Genomic DNA, 21,677 nt, shown 5'->3' with positions numbered 1-21,677 from the left:
CCACTGAAAATGCCATGCCTGCCATAGGTTGCCTACCCCTCCTCTACTGCATTTTATAGCTTCGCAGCTCAAGCCCGGCCGACCCAAGCTAGCTGCGGTCATGTCACAAGTCTTTTATTGCAGTGTAAACATGCCCTTAGCTCCAAACATTTCAACCAGCTCTAACTAGGTCTTATCTCTTCTCCTCTCTGGCTCTGTCTTCTGCTGCTTCCATTACCAGAGGCCCCACCCCAGCTCCTACCACTGTCATGCAGTTTGTCCTCTGCTGTTAGTGAATCATTTCCATTGGAAGCTGCATCTACCAGTGGCGAACCTTCCCCTCTGTTAGTAAAGCAAACACTGGCTCAATGATGTGCTTTTCACAGACTTTTTTTTTTTAAACGTATGAGACAGTTCAATTGCATCAGAGCTAAAAAAAAGCCTGGCCATGCCTTAGGTGAATTAGAGAGGTGGGAAGGCAAAGTGTAACCATGCTAGAAGGAGACACAATTTGTCTGGGTACTGGGGAGTACAAGAGAGGGTAGCTACCTCTGCCAGGAGCACTGTTCCCCGGAGGGGGCATGTCAGAGAAGAGTGATGGTGCAAATAGAAGAGTTCTGCAAAGATCTCAGGCTACATCTGTACTAGAAAATCCCACTGCCCAGCCCAGGCCTCGGGAGGCATAACAGGCCATAGTCTCTCCCACTGATGCTGGTATTACTCCCAGGGCTGGATTAAAGCAACCCGGGGCTCTAGACTACCCCGACATGGCCCCCACCAACTTGGATTGCTGGTGGCAGGGCCCTCCTCCCCTTCCAGGGAGTCAGAGACAGTGGCATGGGGCATCCTTTTCCTCCTCAGAAGGGACCTCTTTCCTCTCCAAAGAGACAACGCTGGCAGCAGGAACGTCCCCTCCCCCGGTACTTAGTCCACTAGCAGGGGTTTAATCTACAGTCGTCATGGAGGGGGTGGTTGGCCCAAACCTGAGCAGTGCTCTGACTAGGTCACACCACCACTCACTCCAATTTGGCCTGGCCGGCTGCCTCTCATGGTAAATAACAAAACAACATGTTGGGCCTCCTGCTGCGTTTGGGCCTTAGGCACATGCCTGGTTTGCCAATGCATTAGTCTGGCCTTGATGACCCCATGGTGACACACAGCCCCTCCTCGTGTGTAGCTGGGGAGCTGTGCCCCAAGGAAAGAGACACCCCTTTGGGGTCCCTGCCAGCTCCACGGCAGAGCCCTGCACTGTTGACTTCCTCCAGCAGCAGGAGGGAAGGGGAAGGGGAAGCAACTTCACCAGTCACTCTGGCAGCCCTCCTCCCTCGACCGAAGGGAGGAGGGGCGGCAACAGCAGCCCCCAGCATCCCGTTCGAGGGCAGAAGACAGCCAGGCAGCCATCAGTGAACAGGGCAGAGCCCGTGGGGCCCAGCAAAGCAGGATGGAGGCTGTGAATAGCCCAGTTTCCCTCACATGAAGAGCCCAGGCAGGGAGAGGTGAGGAAAGGAGGTGTCCCCGCAGCCAGCCAGTGCAGAACTTCCAGGCCCAACAACTGGCCTGTCTGTGACCTCAACCTGCAGAAAAGCCCCAGGAGGGGACAAGCTGCTCCTCCTGCCGGCAACTGGAGACAGCTCCTCTCTCCTGCCACCGCCTGCAGCCTGCTGGCCCCGCAGCAACCCACACCAGAGCTGGGATTTCAGATCCAGAGACCCAAACTGCCTGCAGCTGAACTGGTGGGCTCCAAGCTTTGAAGACTGGCAGCAGGTGCTCGGGCGGCAAAACCCCTGGAGCCGGCCCTGCTTACAGACCTGTAATGGGTCCCCACATGCACCACCTGGGTCCTGAGACATGGGGAACAGTCAGAACTGAGGGGAGGAGACACTTTTGGTCAGGAACATTGGGGACTCTGTTGTCATGTGACAGTGTATTTGCCAGCATCATCTTTAATAATTAAAAAGCATTAATACCTCAAATCATTTAATATTTTTATTGCTTGTATATTTTTCTTTATTCAAACCCTTACATAAAGTTTTTAGCTTTTTGTTTGCTTACGTGAGTTTGAATTATTGGTGAGTTTAAGTGTGGTAGCCACGGCCTTTGGTCTACACTGCAGAGTTATGGAGATGTAAGGCAGCTTACGTCGCCCTAGCTCTGTGTCTACACTACAATGTTGCTCCCACTAATGTAAGTCGCCTGCCATACCAATTTAATAACACCACCTCCATGAGGGGCATAGTGCTTAGGCCAGTGTAGTTAAGTTGATGCAGTGTCAGTGTAGACACTCCATTGACTGTTCTGGCTGTCAGCCCTGGGGTGGCAGGGTTCTGGCTCTCAATGCCCCACAATGCGCCAGGCGAGGACACAAACCACCACTCCATGGACATCCTTGGGGTATTTGCTATTAGTTACAGGGACAGTAAAACTGGCCCTTTAAAATCTCCTTCCCATTGCTCCCTGATTCAGCACAGTATCGACTGTGGTCTCCTCCAGCAGTTTACAGGTGCAGCAGGGGTGCCAGAAAGAGAATAATTTCTGACATATGCCTCCTACGTGGTGGTGTGGCTGGGAGAGGCAGCCCTGCTGTCCTACCTTCTAGGGTGTTCTGCTTCACTGCCAGAAGCCACACTCCTCCTACCTCGGCTCCAGTGTAACTCCCTTCATAAATTCTGAGCCGCATGCTGCAGTATCTGTAGCAAAGATTCTGCGCTGTAATAGTGAGAATCCCTTGCTCCTCTGTCAAAAAATCCTCCTCCTCACAGCGCCCAATCCACAGCAGAGCTGCCTTAATGGCCGTGTGAGCACCAACCTTGGAAATACTAAACATTGGAGCAAATACAGACTTGAGGAGTCACCACACTTTTGCTTCCCACAAACAGACATCGACGGGTGTGCGTGTGTTTGGGAGAAGGGACTAAAGGGGAGTGTGGGGATGATTAAAACAGATCTGCAACATTCATTCCGGTGAATATTACCAGATGCTTCTTTGTTCAGGGACCAGAGAACAGGAGGCTGAGGGACAACACAAGATCTTTGTCTCCACTACAAAGAACAAATCCCACTCACACAAAGTTTACTGTTGGGGAATAGCTTTATTTCCAGCAGGAACTTCCAGCTGCGGAATGATTTCTGTGAGACAAGGACATGCAACTGTTCCCTCACCCTGCTAAACAGGCCTGAATTTTATTTCAGAGAGTTTAAGGGAATATCGGTCCCCTTTCCCTGTGCTCCAGAACACACCGTGACGAGGGTTTTCGTGTTCTCCCGGCAAATATCTCCCGTTCAGGTTGGACTGCAGGCAGTCATTGAACCACCAGGCCCCCTCGTAGGACTCAGCACAGTTAACTGAATTCAGACCATTGTTGCGGTCTTTGGTTGAAAACATCATGTTCCTATGGTAGGTTAAGGCATCACCTGTAACAAAGAGATGTAGCTTTCTCCCAAGTTGTAACACAATAATAACTAGTTCTCCTATTGTGTTTTTCATCTCAGCAAACCTCAAAGAGAGTTACGTTATCCTGATTTTATGGATGGGGAAACTGAAGCACAGGGAGGGGAAGTGACTTGTGCAAGGGTCCCAGGAGACCAGAGGCAGAGCCAAGACTAGAACTCTGTTGTCCCAAATCCCAACAGAGTGCTCAATCCACTAGTCCACACTGCCTCCCTCCCTGTAGTTCAGTCTACCAAATGCAGGGCCTGGCCTTCCAGTGTGGGGATTGCTCACTCCCCTTGTGGGCACCCCCAACCCCTCAAAGTGCAGCGGGGAGGCTGCTGTTCCTCTCTGGAGGCCTCTCAGGAATGGAGAGGAAGAGGAAACTTTTTACAACAATGCTCCGAGAATGACCCCTTCAGTCTTGCTTACACTGGGGGTTTATGTTCAAATATCTGGACACCCAAAAACTACCCCTAAGCTCTACCGCTAGGGTCAGAACCAGGATGGCACAAATCACAAAACTTTGGCTTCAAATCCAAATGTTCCCCAAGTTCAGGCAGTTTGGATCAGGGATTTTGGTTCATCCCTTTATAGAGATGAGTCCAGCTACGAAGTCCCGTTCCAAACTACCCGCCAAGTTCTGGTTGTTCAGATCCAAGGGATATTTTTTCGCCACATTTCAAGCCAAAACTGGGCTAAAACTTTCAAACCCCTCTAAAGAGAGGCCTTGTTCCTGAGCTCTCTACTCAGACCTCCTTCACCCAAAATCCCATTTATCTCAGTGTGGCCTGACACTTTGGGCTGGGTAAGGGCCTTGGGATTTGGCCTTGGGGCTGGTGACAGGAGGTGCTAGATGGAAAATATAGAAACCTGAAGCCAGTCTGGGTCCGTGGCTCTTGGCAGAACCAAAACCCACCACTACAGGTTCAGGTTTGACCCTGGGCCCTGGCAAAGCTAGCACAGCAATGACCATAGGATGTATCTCCTGCTCTGTGGGTTTGATCTAAGAGCACTTCTGTGATTGGTGCCAGTGTCATGGGTCCTCAGTGGTGAATGAAATTGGGAGCCATGTTCCAAGGGGATGATGTTCCCTCCCTGCCTTCATGGAAGAACTGCTGGGAAGGAGAGAGAGGGGAGGTGCTCATTACCCCACAGGGTAATCAGAGGGATAGATCTGAACAGCTGCTCCATCCTGCTGGGAGAAGAAGAGGAGATGATGCTCTTCCTCTTCCTTTTGGAGAATCCTCATCAAGGCATTTCACGGCCCCCAAATGAACCCAGCTGTCGGAGATTTCAGAGCATGTTCTCAATGTGTGTGGGGGACGCCCAGGAATCCTGTTTGTTAACCTACTGGCACATAAGGTGGCATCTTCCCAATAGGGGCCTGGGACAGAGCTTTCAGGTGTTGTCTCTGAACCTGAGTACGTGCTTCTCTAAGTGGCTAAATTCAGATTGTGCAGACAGGGCAGAATTTACTTTGCTGCCTCAGACTTCAGCACATCTCAGTTGAATTTGCTATTCCTTCTTAGCTGTGATCCCAGTAAAACCCAGCCAGCACCTACCTGCCGTCCCACTGAGAAAGTCTCCCAGAATCAGCTTATAGTTCTCAGATTCTCCTAAAATTTGGAATGATTTGTACTTGGCAAAATACTTCTTGGTTTCAAAATCCATGAGGTCAATGCGCAGCTCATTATTTCCTGTTAAAAACAGGAAGAATATCAGCAATTCCATGTGTTCCACTAACATTTTTCAGCATCTGGGTTTATTACATCATTCATTCACCAGCCTATCCCCATATGCTCAGCCCAGGATGCCTTTAATAACCTAGTTTCATGCCCCCATCTCTCCTGTCCATTAGCAAACAGTGCTCACAGCTAACATCTGCGCTCCAGCTAAGTGATCAGAATCTATAGCATCCATCTCTCTATGGCCTCAGCCGGTACCAGTCCACTGACAAAGCAGCAAGGGACAATTTCAGCTCCTGTCTTAGCGCTGATGGTTCAACAGATAGTCCTTGTTACAGAACGGTACATCTCCAGATCTGTTCACTTAATGCTCTTTAAGGTGAACCAGCCTTGACCGGAGCTCAAAGAGCTCCAGTATAATCTGTCTCCGAAACTTTTCCTTGCAGGTTTCTGTGGGTCAGAAGCAGCCAGTGGTGAGTCTGGGAGCAGTTTCACTATAGCTAGTGTGTACCAGCATAGTCCAGTGGACAGGATGCACAACTTGGACTTAGATATGGTCCTCATCATGGCCAGGGCCGGCTCCAGACCCCAGCGCGCCAAGCACACGCTTGGGGCGGCATTTTGCCGGGAGGGCGGCAGGTGGCTCTGGCGGACCTTCCGCAGTCATGCCTGCGGGAGGTCCACCGGAGCCGCGGGACCAGCGGACCTCCCGCAGGCATGACTGCGGAGGGTCCGCTGGTCCCGCGGCTCAGGTGGACCTCCTGCAGGCATGCCTGCGGAGGGTCCGCTGGTCCCGCGGCTCAGGTGGACCTCCTGCAGGCATGCCTGCGGATGCTCCACCAGAGCCGTGGGACCAGCGGACCCTCCGCAGGCACGTCTGCAAGAGGTCCCCCAGAGCCGCGGGACCGGCAACTGGCAGCGTGCCCCCTGCGGCATGCCGCCATGCTTGGGGCAGCCAAATTCCTAGAGCCGCCCCTGATCATGGCTCTTCTAATGACCTCATCTCTGCTTCCCTCAAATCCCCATTCACCAAGTGGGGTTAATGATACTTACCCTCCTTTGAAAAGCACTTTGAGATCTACAGATGAAAAGCACTACATAAAGCTACCATATTATCATCACTCTGTGCCATGTTACCAAGGAAACGGAGAGCATCTGTGATTTCTTACCTTGAGATGTCAGCAGGTGAATGTTGTCGTTTCCCAGCCAGAATTCCATCTGCTGGTTGCCAAAACCTCTCTTGTATGAGTCCCAGTCACGGAAAAAATCCACTGAACCATCTGCCCGTCTCTGGAAAACCTGCCAAGAAATTAGAGAACCTTAGGTGAAAAGATGGTTGCAATAATTTTAGTTGTATGTGAATAGCTGCTTAGGTCTTCCGTTCTTCAAGGACAAGTTGTCAGCATAATACGCACTATGGTTAATCAGAATATGTGGGAATATCTATGCCCGTGGCTCTCAAACTTTTTTACTGGTGACCACTTTCACATAGCAAGCCTCTGAGTGCGACCCCCTCACCCAAACATTAAAAACACTTTTTAATATATTTAACACCATTATAAATGCTGTTAACAACTCACGGGCCCCCATGTAATAACCTTGCGACCCCCTGAGGGGTCCCGACCCACAGTTTGAGAACCCCTGATCTATGCAAAGAGTTTAAAATGTACACCATAATTTTGACATCCTTGTCATCAGCTGTTTGAGAAAGGAACAGCTGGTGAGAAGGGTGAAACTGAAAGCCTTTCCCATGAACAAATCTTGAGGTCCTTCCTGAGTTTTTACTCAGCCCTTAATAATGGAAAAATCCCATGGAAGAAAATTTGAGTTTGCCCTAATAGAAGCTCAGTAAGGCCCTTAAGATTTGGTCCAATATAATTAAAGTCATTAGCAAGATCCTTCTTACTATAATTAAAAAACCAACCCTCTGAAACACTGCGTTACTTGTGTTCCTTTCTTACTTTAAAAACTATAGCCATTCGCTAGCAACCCAGGAGCCACAGACCCACTTGGATTCGCAGACAGGCTGCTAGAATTTGCGCTGCAGGATGGTCTCATTCGTAGATTTCAGAGTCACAATCAAAAAAGTATAGAAAATGTTTCAGTTTGTTATGCGCATGGTGCTGTACATCTTGGATGTGTGAGAACAGCTAGACAGCAGAAAACAACAGGCGAATCCATTGCACTGAACACTTTTCAGACTGACCCGTCACTTGCCTTCAATCACACTGAACAAATGTTTAATGTAACACAGAGTAATTGCTAATATACATCTCTCTGATCCCATCAGGACTGATCACCCTGAAAGGGGTTGGGCACATGGTAATGGTTGAATTGTGATGGATGAGACTGACAGCCCATATAAAACATAGCAGGATATTTAGTTCTGCCATTGGGCTGAAAGGAGGAAAAGTTGTTTGCAGTGTTGTTGTGTCTGCCTTGGTCCCAGGATATTAGAGATACAAGCTGGGTGAAGCAATCCCTTCATTGGACCAACGTCTGTGGTGAAAGAAACAGTTTTTGAGCTACACAGAGCTCTTCTTCAGGAGGAAAAATGTAATTTGAAATAATCTGAACAAAGGTACCAAGCTAAATGCAAGCCCATGTCTCAGGCCAGCAAGCAGCAATTCCACTAACGGTCTATTCCAGTGGTTCTCAACCTTCCAGACTACTGGACCCCTTCCAGGAGTGTGATATGTCTTAAGTCTCACCTCTCTTAAGAACTACTTGCTTACAAAATCAGACATAAAAATACAAAATTTTCACAGCCCACTGTTATTGAAAAAATGCGGACGCCCGAGCTGAAGCATCTAACTTAGCTTTGCGGGGGTCCCAGTGGCGTAGGGCCACAGGCAATTGCATATTGCTTGTCACCCCTAATGCAGGGCCTGCACTCGTGACCCCCGCCTAAACCAAAGGCAGTGGGTGACCTGGCCGTTGGGGGAGGCTAGCCCCCACCCCCTCCCCTTGTGTGTGAGGCCCTGCCCCTCCCCGTCCCCTCCTGCCCCCTCCCCTGCAGGAACCCAGATCACCCCTGCTGTGGCCACCCGGCCCCCGACCCTGGTGCACTGGGTGGCACGATCCGAGTGCTGGCCCAGGCCATGCCAGGCTGTTTGGAGAGGCACAGCCTCCCCCTGCCGATCATACTTGCCGACCATGCCCTAAACCTTTCCTGTGACCCTCAGAGGGTCACAACCCTCAGGTTGAGAAACACTGATCTAGATGAGTTGGGTGCCCCCTGGAAGACCTCTGTGTTCCCCTGGTTGAGAACCTCTGGTCTATTTAGTCCCCTCTTAAATCTGATTTACCATCCATATCACCAAGAAGCACATACAGGTATGAAAGAAATCGATATCCACGCAGCTTAACTAATTTTGCCAAGTTACAGAACTGGGGCAAAACTGGATCCCCAAACCTCTCTCACACACAAAGGCCTGGACATATTTCTTAACCACAATCCCAAATTGGGCGGGAGATGCAGCATTTCAACTGCTTTTCTGGCTTTGTCCGGCTGTCCCACCATCCTCACAGCCAATCCCTCAATGTCGTGGCAGCCAAGATGGGATAGACAAGTTCCCTCTGGCTATCACATTGGCTCACCTCTATAATAGTGGTGCCTGCAAGACACGGCATTTAGACTCTTGCTAGCGACATTGTGTCCTGGCCCACCTGGTGACCACCTGTGACCTGTGGCGATGGGAACAGGGAGCTCTGACCAGGTAGCTGCTGTAGAAGGATTTAGGTAGCTTCTTGAGGAGACATTGCTGAGCTGGGAGATGTGGGGTAAGAAGCGAGGGCAAGACAGCCCCACCCCATGTGCAGGGGTGAGGGCCCACCCCCTAGGCTCTCCCCCCACCTATCAGCTCTGCAGTGTGGGACACAGACAGTGCAGGAAGACGTGAGGGGTGTTGAGGACAAGGGAGGGAAAGATGGAAGCTGTGAGAGAAATGAAGGAATATTTGGGGGAATTGGAAGGAGCTCAGGGAAGTTTTTGGAGGAAGGGGATATTGAAAGGCGCACAATGGGGGGACAATGATCTGATTGCATCCCCCATTTCAGGGGCCTGTGTCCCACACTGCAGCAGTGGGAGAGGTGCGGGTTGGCTCCGATCCACAGCAGCCTGTCAGGGATGGGAACTGAATCGAACGTACTGAAAATTACAGCTCTCTCTGGGTCATTGAAACAAGTATTTGAACGTTGCAGTTGACAGAGCCCAAGCTGGCTGCAGGGCTCGGAGCTCTTCTAACTCTGTCTGGACTAGCCAGTGGAAAGGCTGATCCGTGGCCTCCACACTCATGGTGGCAAAATCCTGGCCCTGAGATCTGAGCACCTGCCCTCCTCTGGGAGTGGCAGCTACTAGATCTAAGCTGCTAAATAAGCTTAGGGGTTATCTCATGCAGGTCCCCACATCTGTACCCTAAAGTTCAGAGTGGGGGTGACACCTTGACACACATGCTGAACTTCAAGCCTGTGTGTCATCTCATTGGCTCAGACTATACATGTGTAGGTGAAAAACTAGGCAAGAGCTAATTGCCATCCTGAAACACACACACTTGTTCTACGCAAGGGCTCCTGGAGAGGCTCACTACGCTCTAGTCTCACTTACAGTCCATCCCCCTCCATCCGTGGCCATGTCACACAGCACAGTTACGGCAGTGCAGTCCGAAGAGTAAACCGTGTACCAGCCGCTCAGGGTGTTCCCTCTGGCCAACAGCTCCTTGCAGCTCCTCGGGCCTGGACAAGAGGGGCATTTAAAGCAGTAAATTATACTGTGTCTGGATGGTTTTACTGAGGCAAAGGCAACTTCTTATGACAATAAACTGTTCTCAGGCTCAGGCCCTACACTGATTATTTTTGTGTATATCCACACCAGACAAAGCGTAACCGTGTTTTACATACCCAGCATTTTCATGTGTTTGTTACAGAAACCCTGGCTACCACTGAAAAACAATGTCACTACAGTTTAAGTGTCTTTGTGGGAATTAATTTTTCAGCATCACACTGGAAATGCGACCACCACCTCTCCTAAAATAGGCTCCCACGGCCTTTGAAGCTGGATCATCTGTTCTCAGCTGCTGGGCCAAATCCTGCCTGCCTGACTCGGGTGAGTGACTTTGCTGCTGGGAGTATTCTTTTGGGTAAGGGATGCAGGAGTCGGCCCGTTGTCATTAGCAGCAGGTGTGTGTAACTTCCCCGCCTCGTCATCCAGTCTCGCTAGCAAGGATAGAACTTCTTCTACCGAAGTGAAGGAAGTTTTCATGCCCCTTGCCTTGTGGGCCTGCCCTGTGAGGTAAGGTCCGTTTCCCCTGCCATTAGAGTAAACACTCACCCTTTTTACACAGCAGGTCCGCCAGCTCCTCCTCTGTGCAGGAAAAGGAACACAAAGGCAGTGAAATGGGAGCACAAGCAAAGCAGTGTGTTGTTTCTAAACAGCTGTTCACTCCTGCAGTTCAATAGTTCTGTCTGTCTATTTCAGACAAAATGTTTCAGAAGCAAAGAAAGAAAAATGCCAAGTTAGAAAGAGACAGCAGCTTAGCTATAGAAGGAAGTGGAAATGTTTAATGGAGATGTTTAAAAAAATGAAGCCAATCATTTAAATAAAAATAAAATTAAATTAAATTAAATTAAAAAATAAAAATAAAAATAGTTAAAGAAGACACAGTTAGGGTTTCAACTCTGTTTCTCTCACCTTGATTTGTAAGACAGGAGCAATGAAATAGAGAGAAAGGACCGAGTTTGCCTTAACTGTGTCCTGTTTAACCTGTGTCCATTGCAAACCAGCTGACTAGCTTAGATCTGCCCTGATACGGGCTTGGGGCCCAGTGCTTCCAGGCAATAAGCTCCTTCACCTCCCATTGGCTCCTGTGGGAATAGGGGATGGGTTCAGCATGTGACAGGAGACACAGAGCACCTCACGTGTTGTGCCCTTAAAATTAACAGACAAAACAGTCAACCCAACTGTCAGTCCACATGCAAACACACTGAGCAAACTGGCTGAGCCAGAGGAGGTCAAACCTTGCTCCCACTGATCTCAACGGCAAAACTTCGACTGACGGCAATGGGAGCAGGATTGAGCCCAGGATGGGAAGATTTGTACAAATCAACGAATTATCTAGTAAAATAAATATTCTCTCTTCAATGCACGCTTGTAACTGCTATAGGGGAAGTTCATTCACACATCAGTGGTGGCTGAACAGATCCTGCCATGCTGTGCAATCAGGATAACAGAAACTAGCGTCATGTCTGGCTAATATTCAGAAGAGAATCTGGGTCCTACACCCTGTGACTTAACACCTGAAAATTCTCACTACTTCCTTTTCAGCCTGAGAGCACCATGTAGCTGGGTGCATGAGCTGAAGTTACTGAATTGGGGCCATGTGTTCCCAGGCTGATGCATGTAGGAAATACAAGACATCATAAGCTACTAATAGACCCTCTCCAGTAGCTCAAGCAGTGAACAGCCAAGCTCCCCTACATGTTATGATGCCTCAGGCTGATTTTCTACTTTAAAAAAGTGCCAAGCAAATGACTAGTATAAAAACAAAGAGACACACAATTTGGGGGAGTGTTGTTTTTGAATCGCTGGAAGAACCATGGACAATAGAAAGTATGAAACCTGGATAAACAACAGAGCCCAGTGGACAAAAAACACAGCTTCAAGCATTTTCCCTTTAAACATTTGCACTTGCCTTGGCATGATATCAGTAAGTGAGAGTGGATTGGGGGGAGAGAGATTGTGGTCCCCAGTTACTCACATTCTTATCCAGAGTCTCTCACCTTTCAGTCCAGAGCTCCCAGGATCACCTTTTGCTCCTGATCACAGAAAAATAATCCGAGATATGGTATTTGTGAGCTCAGTTCTCCTGTACAGGTACTGCCCTGAACTGGGCGCAGCGTGGAGTCCTGCCCTGGTGGAACTCCATGTACGTCAGGGAGGGGCAGGGCCCCAGAGACCTTTAAGAGTCCACTTGCTCTTCCACCCATGAAGGTGACACAGCATATGCATAACCTCTGGCCAGTGTGAAGGGGAGGGAAGGACATAGTCCAGCCCACCACCTTTGTACAATGTTAGCACCCCAGAGTCACCCAAGCCTGCAGGGTCCTTGTCCCTCTTGCATGGAAGCCTGAGAGCAGAAAAAGTGGGTTGCACACTTAACGTCCTTCCCTTGCACTTGCACAACTGCCCAGAGGCTGGGCACATCTGGCCCAATGGTGATGGGCACTTTGGAAATAAGAGGTAAGGTAGGGCCAAAGTGAGTAACGTGTAAAGGTGTGTAAGCTATACTGAGTGTAAGGGAGTGTCACACACTCGGGGCTTCGCTACAAAAAAACCATTGTACCTGTTTCTAGCAATGGTGCCACTGCCAGTGTAGACACGGCCCAGGCTTTTCATGACACTGTACTAAAAACAGCTAAACCCAGCCCCTCTTACACCATTTCTGGCCCACACGGAGGTGCCCTAATGGAGAATCTCAGGTCTGGATTTTTACTACATTGGGCCCCACTCTCGGGGAAGGTAAATGAGTGTGAGTCTAAATTGGTGTAAAGGGAGCTGGGAGTTGTGAGTTACACCAGTTTAGACTCCCTTATTAGCCTTAGGGTACGTCTATACTTCGATCTAAGGGTGTGATTCCCAGGTCAAGGAGACAGACCCACTAACTCTGATCAAGCTAGTGCACTAAAATAGAACATAGCTACAGTGGCACAAGCGTCAGGAGCGACCAGCTGCCCTGAGGACGTGCCCATCTCAGACCATGGGCACGTAGTCAGGGAGGCTAGCCTCGCCCATCGCATGTGCAGCAGCAGCAGCTGCTCTCTATTATTACCATACTAACACAATCAGAGCTAGCACCTCCTCCAGCTGGGGGCTACACCCCAAACTTAAAGTGTAGCTTCACCCTTACCTAGACTCACCCCTGAATTAGCCTGGTAATCGCATGGATTGGGGGAGTGCTCAGAATCGAGATTCCCTAGTGATCAGTTTTCCTCTTGGTTACCCCAGTACAACCTTGTTGATTTCATAACAGTTATACGCCATTGTAATTGAGAGGAGACCCTACCCCTCTAGGATACGCATTGGGGAAAGGTGCCATGGAAGAAAGATGCAAATGGGTTAAGGATCTCTCCTGCTATTTAATCACATGCTGAATGAACAAAGTTGTTCTCTGCTCTTTACCTCTCGCCCCTGGTGGTCCTGGTAGTCCAGGTCTCCCTCGTTCTCCTGGAGGACCAGGCATTCCTACAAGCACAGGAGTCTCAGAATTAAAATTTGACAGCTGTAAGTAGGGGATGATATTTTAGGGTTGAACAAGGAAGAGGGAGGGGGGAAGGGCAATTTCTACAGGTCGCTCACCAGTCCAGATTTCAAAATTAGGGTTCGATTTTTAACTCTGCCCGTTTGGCGATGGCAATAGGAAGTGGGAATAGACCACTACCTTGCCTGGCCCTAGCAAAATCTGCCATTTCCTCTGTGTCTACCACATTTGCAAATCAGCCCTCCTGTTCCCGCAGTTCCTCACTGTGCTCTGGGCAGTACTATGACTCAGGGAGCATTTGCAGCTGGTTGGCAGAGATCACTGGACAAAAAGGCTGAGGATACAGTACTGTGGTGGGATCTGTATGAGGAACTTCTCAGGACAGGCCTCAAAGGAGGCAGAATTAGGGTTGAGTGGCTATGTTATGCAGGAAGTATCAACTTAGCCTGGTTAATTCCTGGTTTTCATACCTATGTATTTTGTTTTTTCTTCTAATGCTAACTTTCTCGTAAAGGGGTGTGTAAGGGGACATCTGTCTCTCTGTCTATAAGGACTTTATACTGCCACTCATCATCACAGTATCTGAGCACATTCCAGGGCAGATCAATAGCGATAGCAAAGGACGTGCACAGCTCAACTGGGAGGAGATGTATCCCAAAGCTCTCACCTGCGGCTCCAGGGAAGCCCAAATCTCCTGGTTCTCCTGTTTGAAAAGAAATAATTAAAAGAATGAGCAGTGATGACTTAATTGTGGCTTAGATACCATGGACCTGATTCTGAGCTCTGACCCTGGGGTAAATCAGAAGCAGGTTCAATGAATTTATTTGGGTGTGAGAAAGAATCCAGGCTCCATGGGTGCCACTGCTCCTCCTGGGCACAGTCCAGCACAGGGGACAGCGCAGACACACCACCTTAGCAGGAGCTCCAGGAGGCACAGTCCCAGCTGGAGACCCTGGGGGACACAGAGCTACCCTTGAAGAGGACCCAGGAGTTACCCTTCTCAGAGACTGGCCCAATCCACTCACTGGAGGTGCTCAGACATGAAGCTGTCTAGGGCTGTGCACTGGGGGTGAGGCAAAGCCGTGCCTTCACCACTGCTCCACAGCAGTGAGCGGAGCTGGGTAGCTGCAGAGAGGGACATGCTCTGTTACACCAGTACCCGACTGGTTCCAGCTGGAGTGTTCACCAGTGTAAGCGAGAAGAGAACCCACCCCTTTGTGCAGGCACTTTTGGGAAGATCCACGCAGTCTAAAAACCTCCCCTGGATATTTAACTCACAACGTTCCCCTCTGCTCTTTAGTGCTTTCCCTCTTGGCCCAGGATCTCCTGCCATTACAGTGGAGCCTAAAAGCACAAAAGATTCTGAATTAATATTTTACCTTTTACCCCTGGTAATCCTGGAATACCAGGGAACCCTGGAGGACCACTTATTCCTACAGACACAAAAGACTCCAAGTTATTATCCTGCATATGACAACAGGGAATTATTTGTTAGGGTTAAAATGAGGATACGGGCCAATTCCGACATGCCTTCCCCAAGGCCAGATTTCAAAATTAGAATTAAATTTCTTCCTTGCCCTGGTCCTCAGATCCCCCACTGACTGTAATGGGGATTTCCCCGGAGCCAGGAATACAGGATCAAGCCCCTTCTCTCAGCTCTTGCAAAACTGGCCAAACGGAAGGCCAATGACAAATGGTTTCAGTGCTGGCTGGTGGTCGGTTTGCAAACAGAAAGCCTTCATCCGGCCCCTGAGCATTCACTGCCAGTGTCCCAGGAAAGGAGCCATCACAGGAAAGGAGCCATTTCAGGTAGGGTGACCCGATGTTCCATTTTAGTTCTTTTTTAGGCCCTGTCCTGGCCAACCCAACTTTTTTGACAAAACTGGGCATTTGTCCCGTTTGCTCTTGCCAACTGATCATCAGCTGGCAAGAGAAACCGGAGAAATGAACAGCTTTGCCAAAAAAGTGGGGTGGGACCCCTAGTGGGGCGCAGAGGAACGTGCGGGGGTGGGGGTGGCAATGCTGCCCTGCGCTCAGGGGCGGCTCTAGGTTTTTGGCCGCCCCAAGCAGTCATGCCCGGGAGGCGCCCCCGAGCCGCGGGAGCAGCGGACCTCCCGCGGGCATGACTGCAGAGGGTCCGCTGGTCGCACGGCTCGGCTGGACCTCCCGCAGCTGCGGGCGGTTCGCAGGTCCGGCGGCTCCGGTTGAGCTGCCGCAGTCATGCCTGCGGGAGGTCCACTGGAGCCGCCGGCCGAGCGTCCCCTCCGCAGTCATGCCTGCGGCAGGTCCGCTGCTCCCGGGGCTCCGGTGGACCTCCCGCAGGCATGACTGCGGCAGGTCCGCCGGCCCAGCCTGCCGCCCCCCCGGGAAAGGGCCGCCCCAGGCAGGTGCTTGCCCCGCTGGGCTCTGGAGCCGGCCCTGCCTGCGCTGAAGGAAGACCTAGGAGAGCAGCTCAGACGGGTGCCCACGGCAGGCCTGCTACCTCCATGCCCGAGTTCCCCCCGCCCCAAAAAAGTTATGACAGCCAGGACAGGGCCTAAAAAAGGATGGTCCCTGACAAAATGGGACACATAGTGGCCTTCAGGGTGGGGGTCTGGGGCCAACCCCACATTCTGGGGAGGGAAGGGGGACCTCCGGCAGGCCCCGTGTGGGCAGGAGGCAGGGAGGGCTCAGGCTGGATCAGCCAGGGGGTGTCTCATTTTCCCTTTGGGAAAATATGGCCCCCTAATTTCAGGTCTTGACCCCTTCTCCAGAGGGCAACTGCTGGAGTCCTTCTGCCACCCCCAGATGTGTGGAGGAGCAGAGCCAGCAGGATGTCTCAGTGCTGGTGATGGGGAAGAGTCCAGGGAGCCTAGTGGAAAAGGTCACATGGAATCTTTCTGGTTGAGGAAAGTGCCAAGGTCCTGTGGGGAGAGGGAGGAGGGTGGCAGGAGGGGGGAAGTTAAAGGAGGGTGGCAAAGATGGTGGAAAAGCGGCAGGGGCTGCTGGTGTGGGGTTGGATAAGAGGAGGGAAGTCAAACTATTTGGCTGCAAAGAAGAGAAAACTGAAGGAATAATGAGTGAATTTGTAGTGGAGGAATTCAGCCTGGTCCCAGAGCTTGTGCTAGAGACGCTCAATCTCATGAGAACTGGGGTGGAGGAGGACGTGTTGGGGGTAACCCAGGGCTGGGAGTTGGCAGGATGGGCCTTGACATGGGAGAGGGGAGCCAAGGAGATGAGGGTGGCGGAAGGAGTGGGGTTAGGGTTGCCAACTTTCTAATCATAGAAAACCAAACACCCTTGCCCCGCCTCTGCCTCGCCCCTTCCCTGAGCCCCACCCCCACTCACTCCAGTTCCCCTCCCTCCGTCACTCATCCTTCCCCACCCTCACTCACTTTCACTGGGCTGGGGCAGGGGGTTAGTGTGTGGGAGGGGGTGAGGGTTCCGGCTGGGGGCACAGATCCAAGGTGGGGCCACAAATAGGGGTTCAGGGTGCATGAGGGGCTCCAGGCTGGGGCAGGAGGTTGGGGTGTGGAAGGGGTGAGGGCTCTGGCTGGGGATGCGGGCTCTGGTTTGGGGCTGGGGATGAGGGGTTTGGGTGCAGGAGCGGGCTCAGGGCTGGGGCAGGAGTTTGCAGTGTGGAAGTGGGCCCAGGGCTGGGGCAGGAGTTTGCAGTGTGGGCTCAGGGCTGGGGCAGGAGTTTGCAGTGTGGAAGCGGGCTCAGGGCTGGGGCAGGAGTTTGCAGTGTGGGCTCAGGGCTGGGGGCAGAGTTTGCAGTGTGGAAGCGGGCTCAGGGCTGGGGCAGGAGGTTGGGGTGCAGGAGGGGATGTGGGATCTTGGAGAGTGTTTGGGTGCGGGAGTGGATGCAGGCTCTGGGAGGGAGTTAGGGTGCAGGAGGGGGTTCCAACCTGGGTCAGGGGTTGGGGTGGGGGTGCAGGCTCCGTCGGGCAGCGCTTACCTCAGGCAGCTCCCGGTCAGTGGCGCAGTGGGGCTGGCAGGCTCTCCAACCCTGGCTCCGCGCTGCTCCTGGAAGCAGCCAGCGTGTCTGGCTCCTAGGTGCAGGTGCGGCCACACCCAGGTGGCTCTGTGTGGTGTGTGCTGCCGGCAGGCACCACCCCAGCAGCTCCCATTGTCCGCGGTTTCCAGCCAATGGGAGCCGCGGAACTGGTGCTCAGGGCAGGGGCAGTGCACGGAGCTTCCTTGATTGCACTTGTGTCCAGGGGCTGCACATGCTGGGCACTTCCAGGGAGGGCAGGGAGCCTGCCTTAGCCCCGCTGGGCCGCCGACTGGGCTTTTAACAACCCAGTGCTGACCAGACTGGCCAGGATCCCTTTTAACCAGCCGCCTGGCAACCCTAAGTGGGTGGAAGGAATCACTGCACGAGTCACTGGAGGGGAGGGAAGAAAAGGCAAGGGAAGGGAGCTGAGAGTAGAAGAGAATTTGTGGATACCGATGGATTGGAAGTCCCAGAAAGGTCAGGCGGGAGATGCTGATCACCACAAGCAATGCAGAGACCTGAGAGGATGCAGTATGTGGAGGAGACCAGAGTGAGTGGCCATATTGGTGAGAGGGGAGCTAATCCGGGGCTGCAGCTCAGACAAGGGAGTCCGGGGGCCAGACACAACGACATGGAAGATGATGTCACCAAAGATGATGGGGGAGGATTGTGACATGTGGAAGAGCAGGAAGTAAAGTGAGGAAGGAAGGTGGGTGACAGACCACAGCAATGGAGCTTTGTTCCAAGGAGGAGAAAGAACGAGAGGGAGGACTGAGGGTGGGAGGTGGTAGAGTTGGGACTGGCACAGACTAATGTCCCACCCCTGTGTTTGCAGGAGGATTCAGGATGAGAGGAATGGAAGAGGAAAAGGCCACCACAAGGTGTCCATAGAGGCAGAATGGGAGCCATAAACCCAGGTCTCTGTGAGAACCAGGAGACGGGAAGAGTGGGAGAGGAGGCGCTCACCGTTGGCTGTGATGTTTTTAGATGGAACAAGTGTTCCCAAGGCAGCAGAAAGGAGGCCAGGAACAGGTCTGAGGTGAAAGAGGGAGGGGAAGCCTGAGGGGGTGGCGGGAAAGGTGCCAGAGGAGAGGATCGGGATTGAGGCAGGAGCAGGGCTGGAGCAGATGTCTCCAGAGAGGAGAAGGTGGCAGCACGGCAGAAATTGGAGGTGAAATGTGGTTGTGAGAGCAGTGACCCCCCACTGGCCATTCTAGTGACCCCAGGGGACTAATTCCCATCAACCCCCCAAACAATCTAACTGCCAACGTTCCATTTCCCATCATCCCTGCCCCCCTATCCAATAGTGCACTAGCTTTTGTGATCTGCTCTGTACTTCACTGATATTCCCTATCCCCTTCCCCCCATGCCCAATTCACTATCAGGGCAGAGAAAAGGAAATGGACATGATTTCAGAACAGAAATATGATGACGCCCAACTTCTCACCACAGGGGAAGAGATCTGTAGGGTGGCCAGAATGTTTCAGGCATCACCATCCAAAGCGGAGTCTCACTCAGCTCTGGAGAACATACCTGGAAGTCCACGAGGTCCAGGAGGTCCTCGGGGTCCAGGAATTCCACAGCACTCTGACTTCACCCCTGAGTAAAGAAATGAATCAATAAGTGACATTTCCGCGAGATACAGGATCCCAAATATTTTGAAAATTCCAGTAGTAAATAAGCTCAGCAAATCGAGGGCAGCTAACACTAAGGCAGCAGCGCCACTGTGGTGACCCTGGTGCAAACTCCATGTTGCACTGGTGCAAGACTTCTGCATTAGTGGCTTACACTGTTGTTACCACACTGAGGTATTTACACTGGTGAGAATTTCCCTATTGAAAACAGGCCCTCAGACCCTACAGATCGCTCTCACCAGCTCTAAATTAGAGCAGGCTGAAAAACAAACCCCACAATTTGTTCACCTGTTTGTGGCTCATCCTCAGCCTTACAAACCGCTGCTGCTAGACAGAGTAAAGCAAGGAGGGTTTGCTGTGCAGCTCTCCCCATGATGCTGGTCTCTGCAACGGCAGCTCTACTAGACTTCTCCTCTTCTCTGAGTTAGCCGTTCACCACTTGGAGCCTTTTAGAGAGCAAATAAATAAATATTCATGAACTCTCTCCCCTCAACTCTCAGCTCCTCCCACCAATCTGCATCTTCCGCAGTTTCTGCTGAGTCTGCTCTCTGCATGATTTCTCCACTATCTCCCTTCACAAGGTCTTATGTTGTATTTCTACAGTGCCAAACCACAGTCACTCACTTCTTTAGTATCCTTGGTTTTCCTCTTTGAGAAAGTGTCACATTCTTCCCTCAAAGCAGCGATTCCCTGATAGGGGATTATCGATTACATTATGCCCAGTAAAAAGTGAACTAATGTGCACCGATCTGGTGGCCCGGGCACTAAAAGCCCCCAAAAGGCAGCTGAGTAACAAATCCACTTTTCATACAGTTCATGCTCCCTAGTCAATGGGTCCAACGGAATTTAAAAACAAAACCACTTGGAATTACCTTGTTATCTTCTACCGCAATGTCAGATCTCAAGAGCAGGAGGCTGTAGAAATACTGTGGTCTAAGCCAGGGGATGAGAAACCTTCAGGGCCCAGTGACTCTTGTATTAATTTAGATTGAATAAATGCCCCCCAAAAGTCAAAGGTGGCAGCATGATCGTGTCATTGGTCAACATTAAACTATATTAGACATGGTTTGAGGTTTGGTGTACAGAGACCTTGGTAGCATAACAAACGCACCATTATTTTTTTAACTCTTTATTAAAGATACAGAAAAGAAGGAAAAACAGTTAAAGCACCTGAAATGCAAAGTATTAAATTAGGCTTTCATTTTACTGACATCCCTTGGTTTAAAACAAACAAGGAAGTATTTTTTCACACAATGCAGAGTCAACCTGTGAAACTCTTTGCCAGAGGATGCTGTGAAGGCCAAGACTATAATGGGGACTATAAACACTGCCAAATTAAGTGCAAAAGTGTAATAAGAAAAGCCAAAGAGGAGTTTGAAGAACATCTAGCCAAAAACTCCAAAGGTAATAATAAAATGTTTTTTAAGTACATCAGAAGCAGGAAGCCTGCTAACCAACCAGTTGGGCCCCTTGATGATCGAGATACAAAAGAAGCGCTTAAAGATGATAAAGTCATTGCGGAGAAACTAAATGGATTCTTTGCTTCAGTCTTCATGGCTGAGGATGTTAGGGAGATTCCCAAACCTGAGCTGGCTTTTGTAGGTGACAAATCTGAGGAACTGTCACAGATTGAAGTGTCACTAGAGGAGGTTTTGGAATTAATTGATAAACTCAACATTAACAAGTCACCGAGACCAGATGACATTCACCCAAGAGTTCTGAAAGAACTCAAATGTGAAGTTGCAGAACTATTAACTAAGGTTTGTAACCTGTCCTTTAAATCGGCTTCGGTACCCAATGACTGGAAGTTAGCTAATGTAACGCCAATATTTAAAAAGGTCTCTAGGGGTGATCCCGGCAATTACAGACCAGTAAGTCTAACGTCAGTACCGGGCAAATTAGTCGAAACAATAGTTAAGAATAAAATTGTCAGACACATAGAAAAACATAAACTCTTGAGCAATAGTCAACATGGTTTCTGTAAAGGGAAATCGTGTCTTACTAATCTATTAGAGTTCTTTGAAGGGGTCAACAAACATGTGGACAAGGGGGATCCGGTGGACATAGTGTACTTAGATTTCCAGAAAGCCTTTGACAAGGTCCCTCACCAAAGGCTCTTATGTAAATTAAGCTGTCATGGGTAAAAGGGAAGGTCCTTTCATGGATTGAGAACTGGTTAAAAGACAGGGAACAAAGGGTAGGAATGAATGGTAAATTCTCAGAATGGAGAGGGGTAACTAGTGGTGTTCCCCAAGGGTCAGTCCTCGGACCAATCCTATTCAACTTATTCATAAATGATCTGGTGAAAGGGGTAAACAGTGAGGTGGCAAAGTTTGCAGATGATACTAAACTCTCAAGATAGTTAAGACCAAAGCAGACTGTGACGAACTTCAAAAAGATCTCACAAAACTAAGTGGTTGGGCAACAAAATGGCAAATGAAATTTAATGTGGATAAATGTAAAGTAATGCACATTGGAAAAAATAACCCCAACTATATGTACAATATGATGGGGGCTAATTTAGCTGGGCCTGTCCGGGGGATAAAGGACATCAGTATCCAGGGCTGCCACTACAGCGCCTTTCACTAGGCCAGGATGCAGAGACTGTTGGAAGACAGGGCACTGGGCTGGATGGAGCTTTGGTCTGACCCAGTATGGCCGTTCTTATGTCCTTGTTCTCTTTTTTCTTTAGCTGGAGAGCAGTTTTAAAAAGAACCC

At 50.5% G+C, this 21,677-nt stretch overlaps 1 protein-coding gene across 3 annotated transcripts; it reads right to left on the bottom strand.

Annotated features, from left to right (window-relative positions):
- Positions 1-3,048: 3,048 nt before the first annotated feature.
- LOC123353201 (ficolin-1-like) lies at positions 3,049-19,398 on the bottom strand. Of its 3 annotated transcripts, XM_044994141.1 has the most exons (11): positions 19,248-19,398; positions 18,859-18,924; positions 14,729-14,782; positions 14,017-14,052; positions 13,271-13,333; positions 11,872-11,907; positions 10,424-10,456; positions 9,701-9,828; positions 6,264-6,393; positions 4,972-5,106; positions 3,049-3,390 (listed from the first exon to the last, which is right to left on the bottom strand). In XM_044994141.1, exons 1-11 carry the CDS (start codon positions 19,330-19,332, stop codon positions 3,143-3,145), a joined length of 1,014 nt encoding a protein of 337 aa, XP_044850076.1. In that variant the 5' UTR covers positions 19,333-19,398; the 3' UTR covers positions 3,049-3,142. The 3 variants fall into 3 exon arrangements, with proteins under 3 accessions (XP_044850076.1, XP_044850073.1, XP_044850074.1); XM_044994138.1 differs by lacking the exon at positions 3,049-3,390 and having other exon boundaries at positions 4,796-5,106; positions 11,872-11,898; XM_044994139.1 differs by lacking the exons at positions 3,049-3,390; positions 11,872-11,907 and having other exon boundaries at positions 4,799-5,106.
- Between the last annotated feature and the right edge of the window lie 2,279 nt (positions 19,399-21,677).

The sequence above is a fragment of the Mauremys mutica genome, chromosome 19 (genome assembly GCF_020497125.1).
Source record: "Mauremys mutica isolate MM-2020 ecotype Southern chromosome 19, ASM2049712v1, whole genome shotgun sequence".
NCBI lineage: Eukaryota > Metazoa > Chordata > Testudines > Geoemydidae > Mauremys > Mauremys mutica.
The sequence above is the reverse complement of the archived record's forward strand: the minus strand, read 5'-3'. Positions and strand labels throughout refer to the sequence as shown.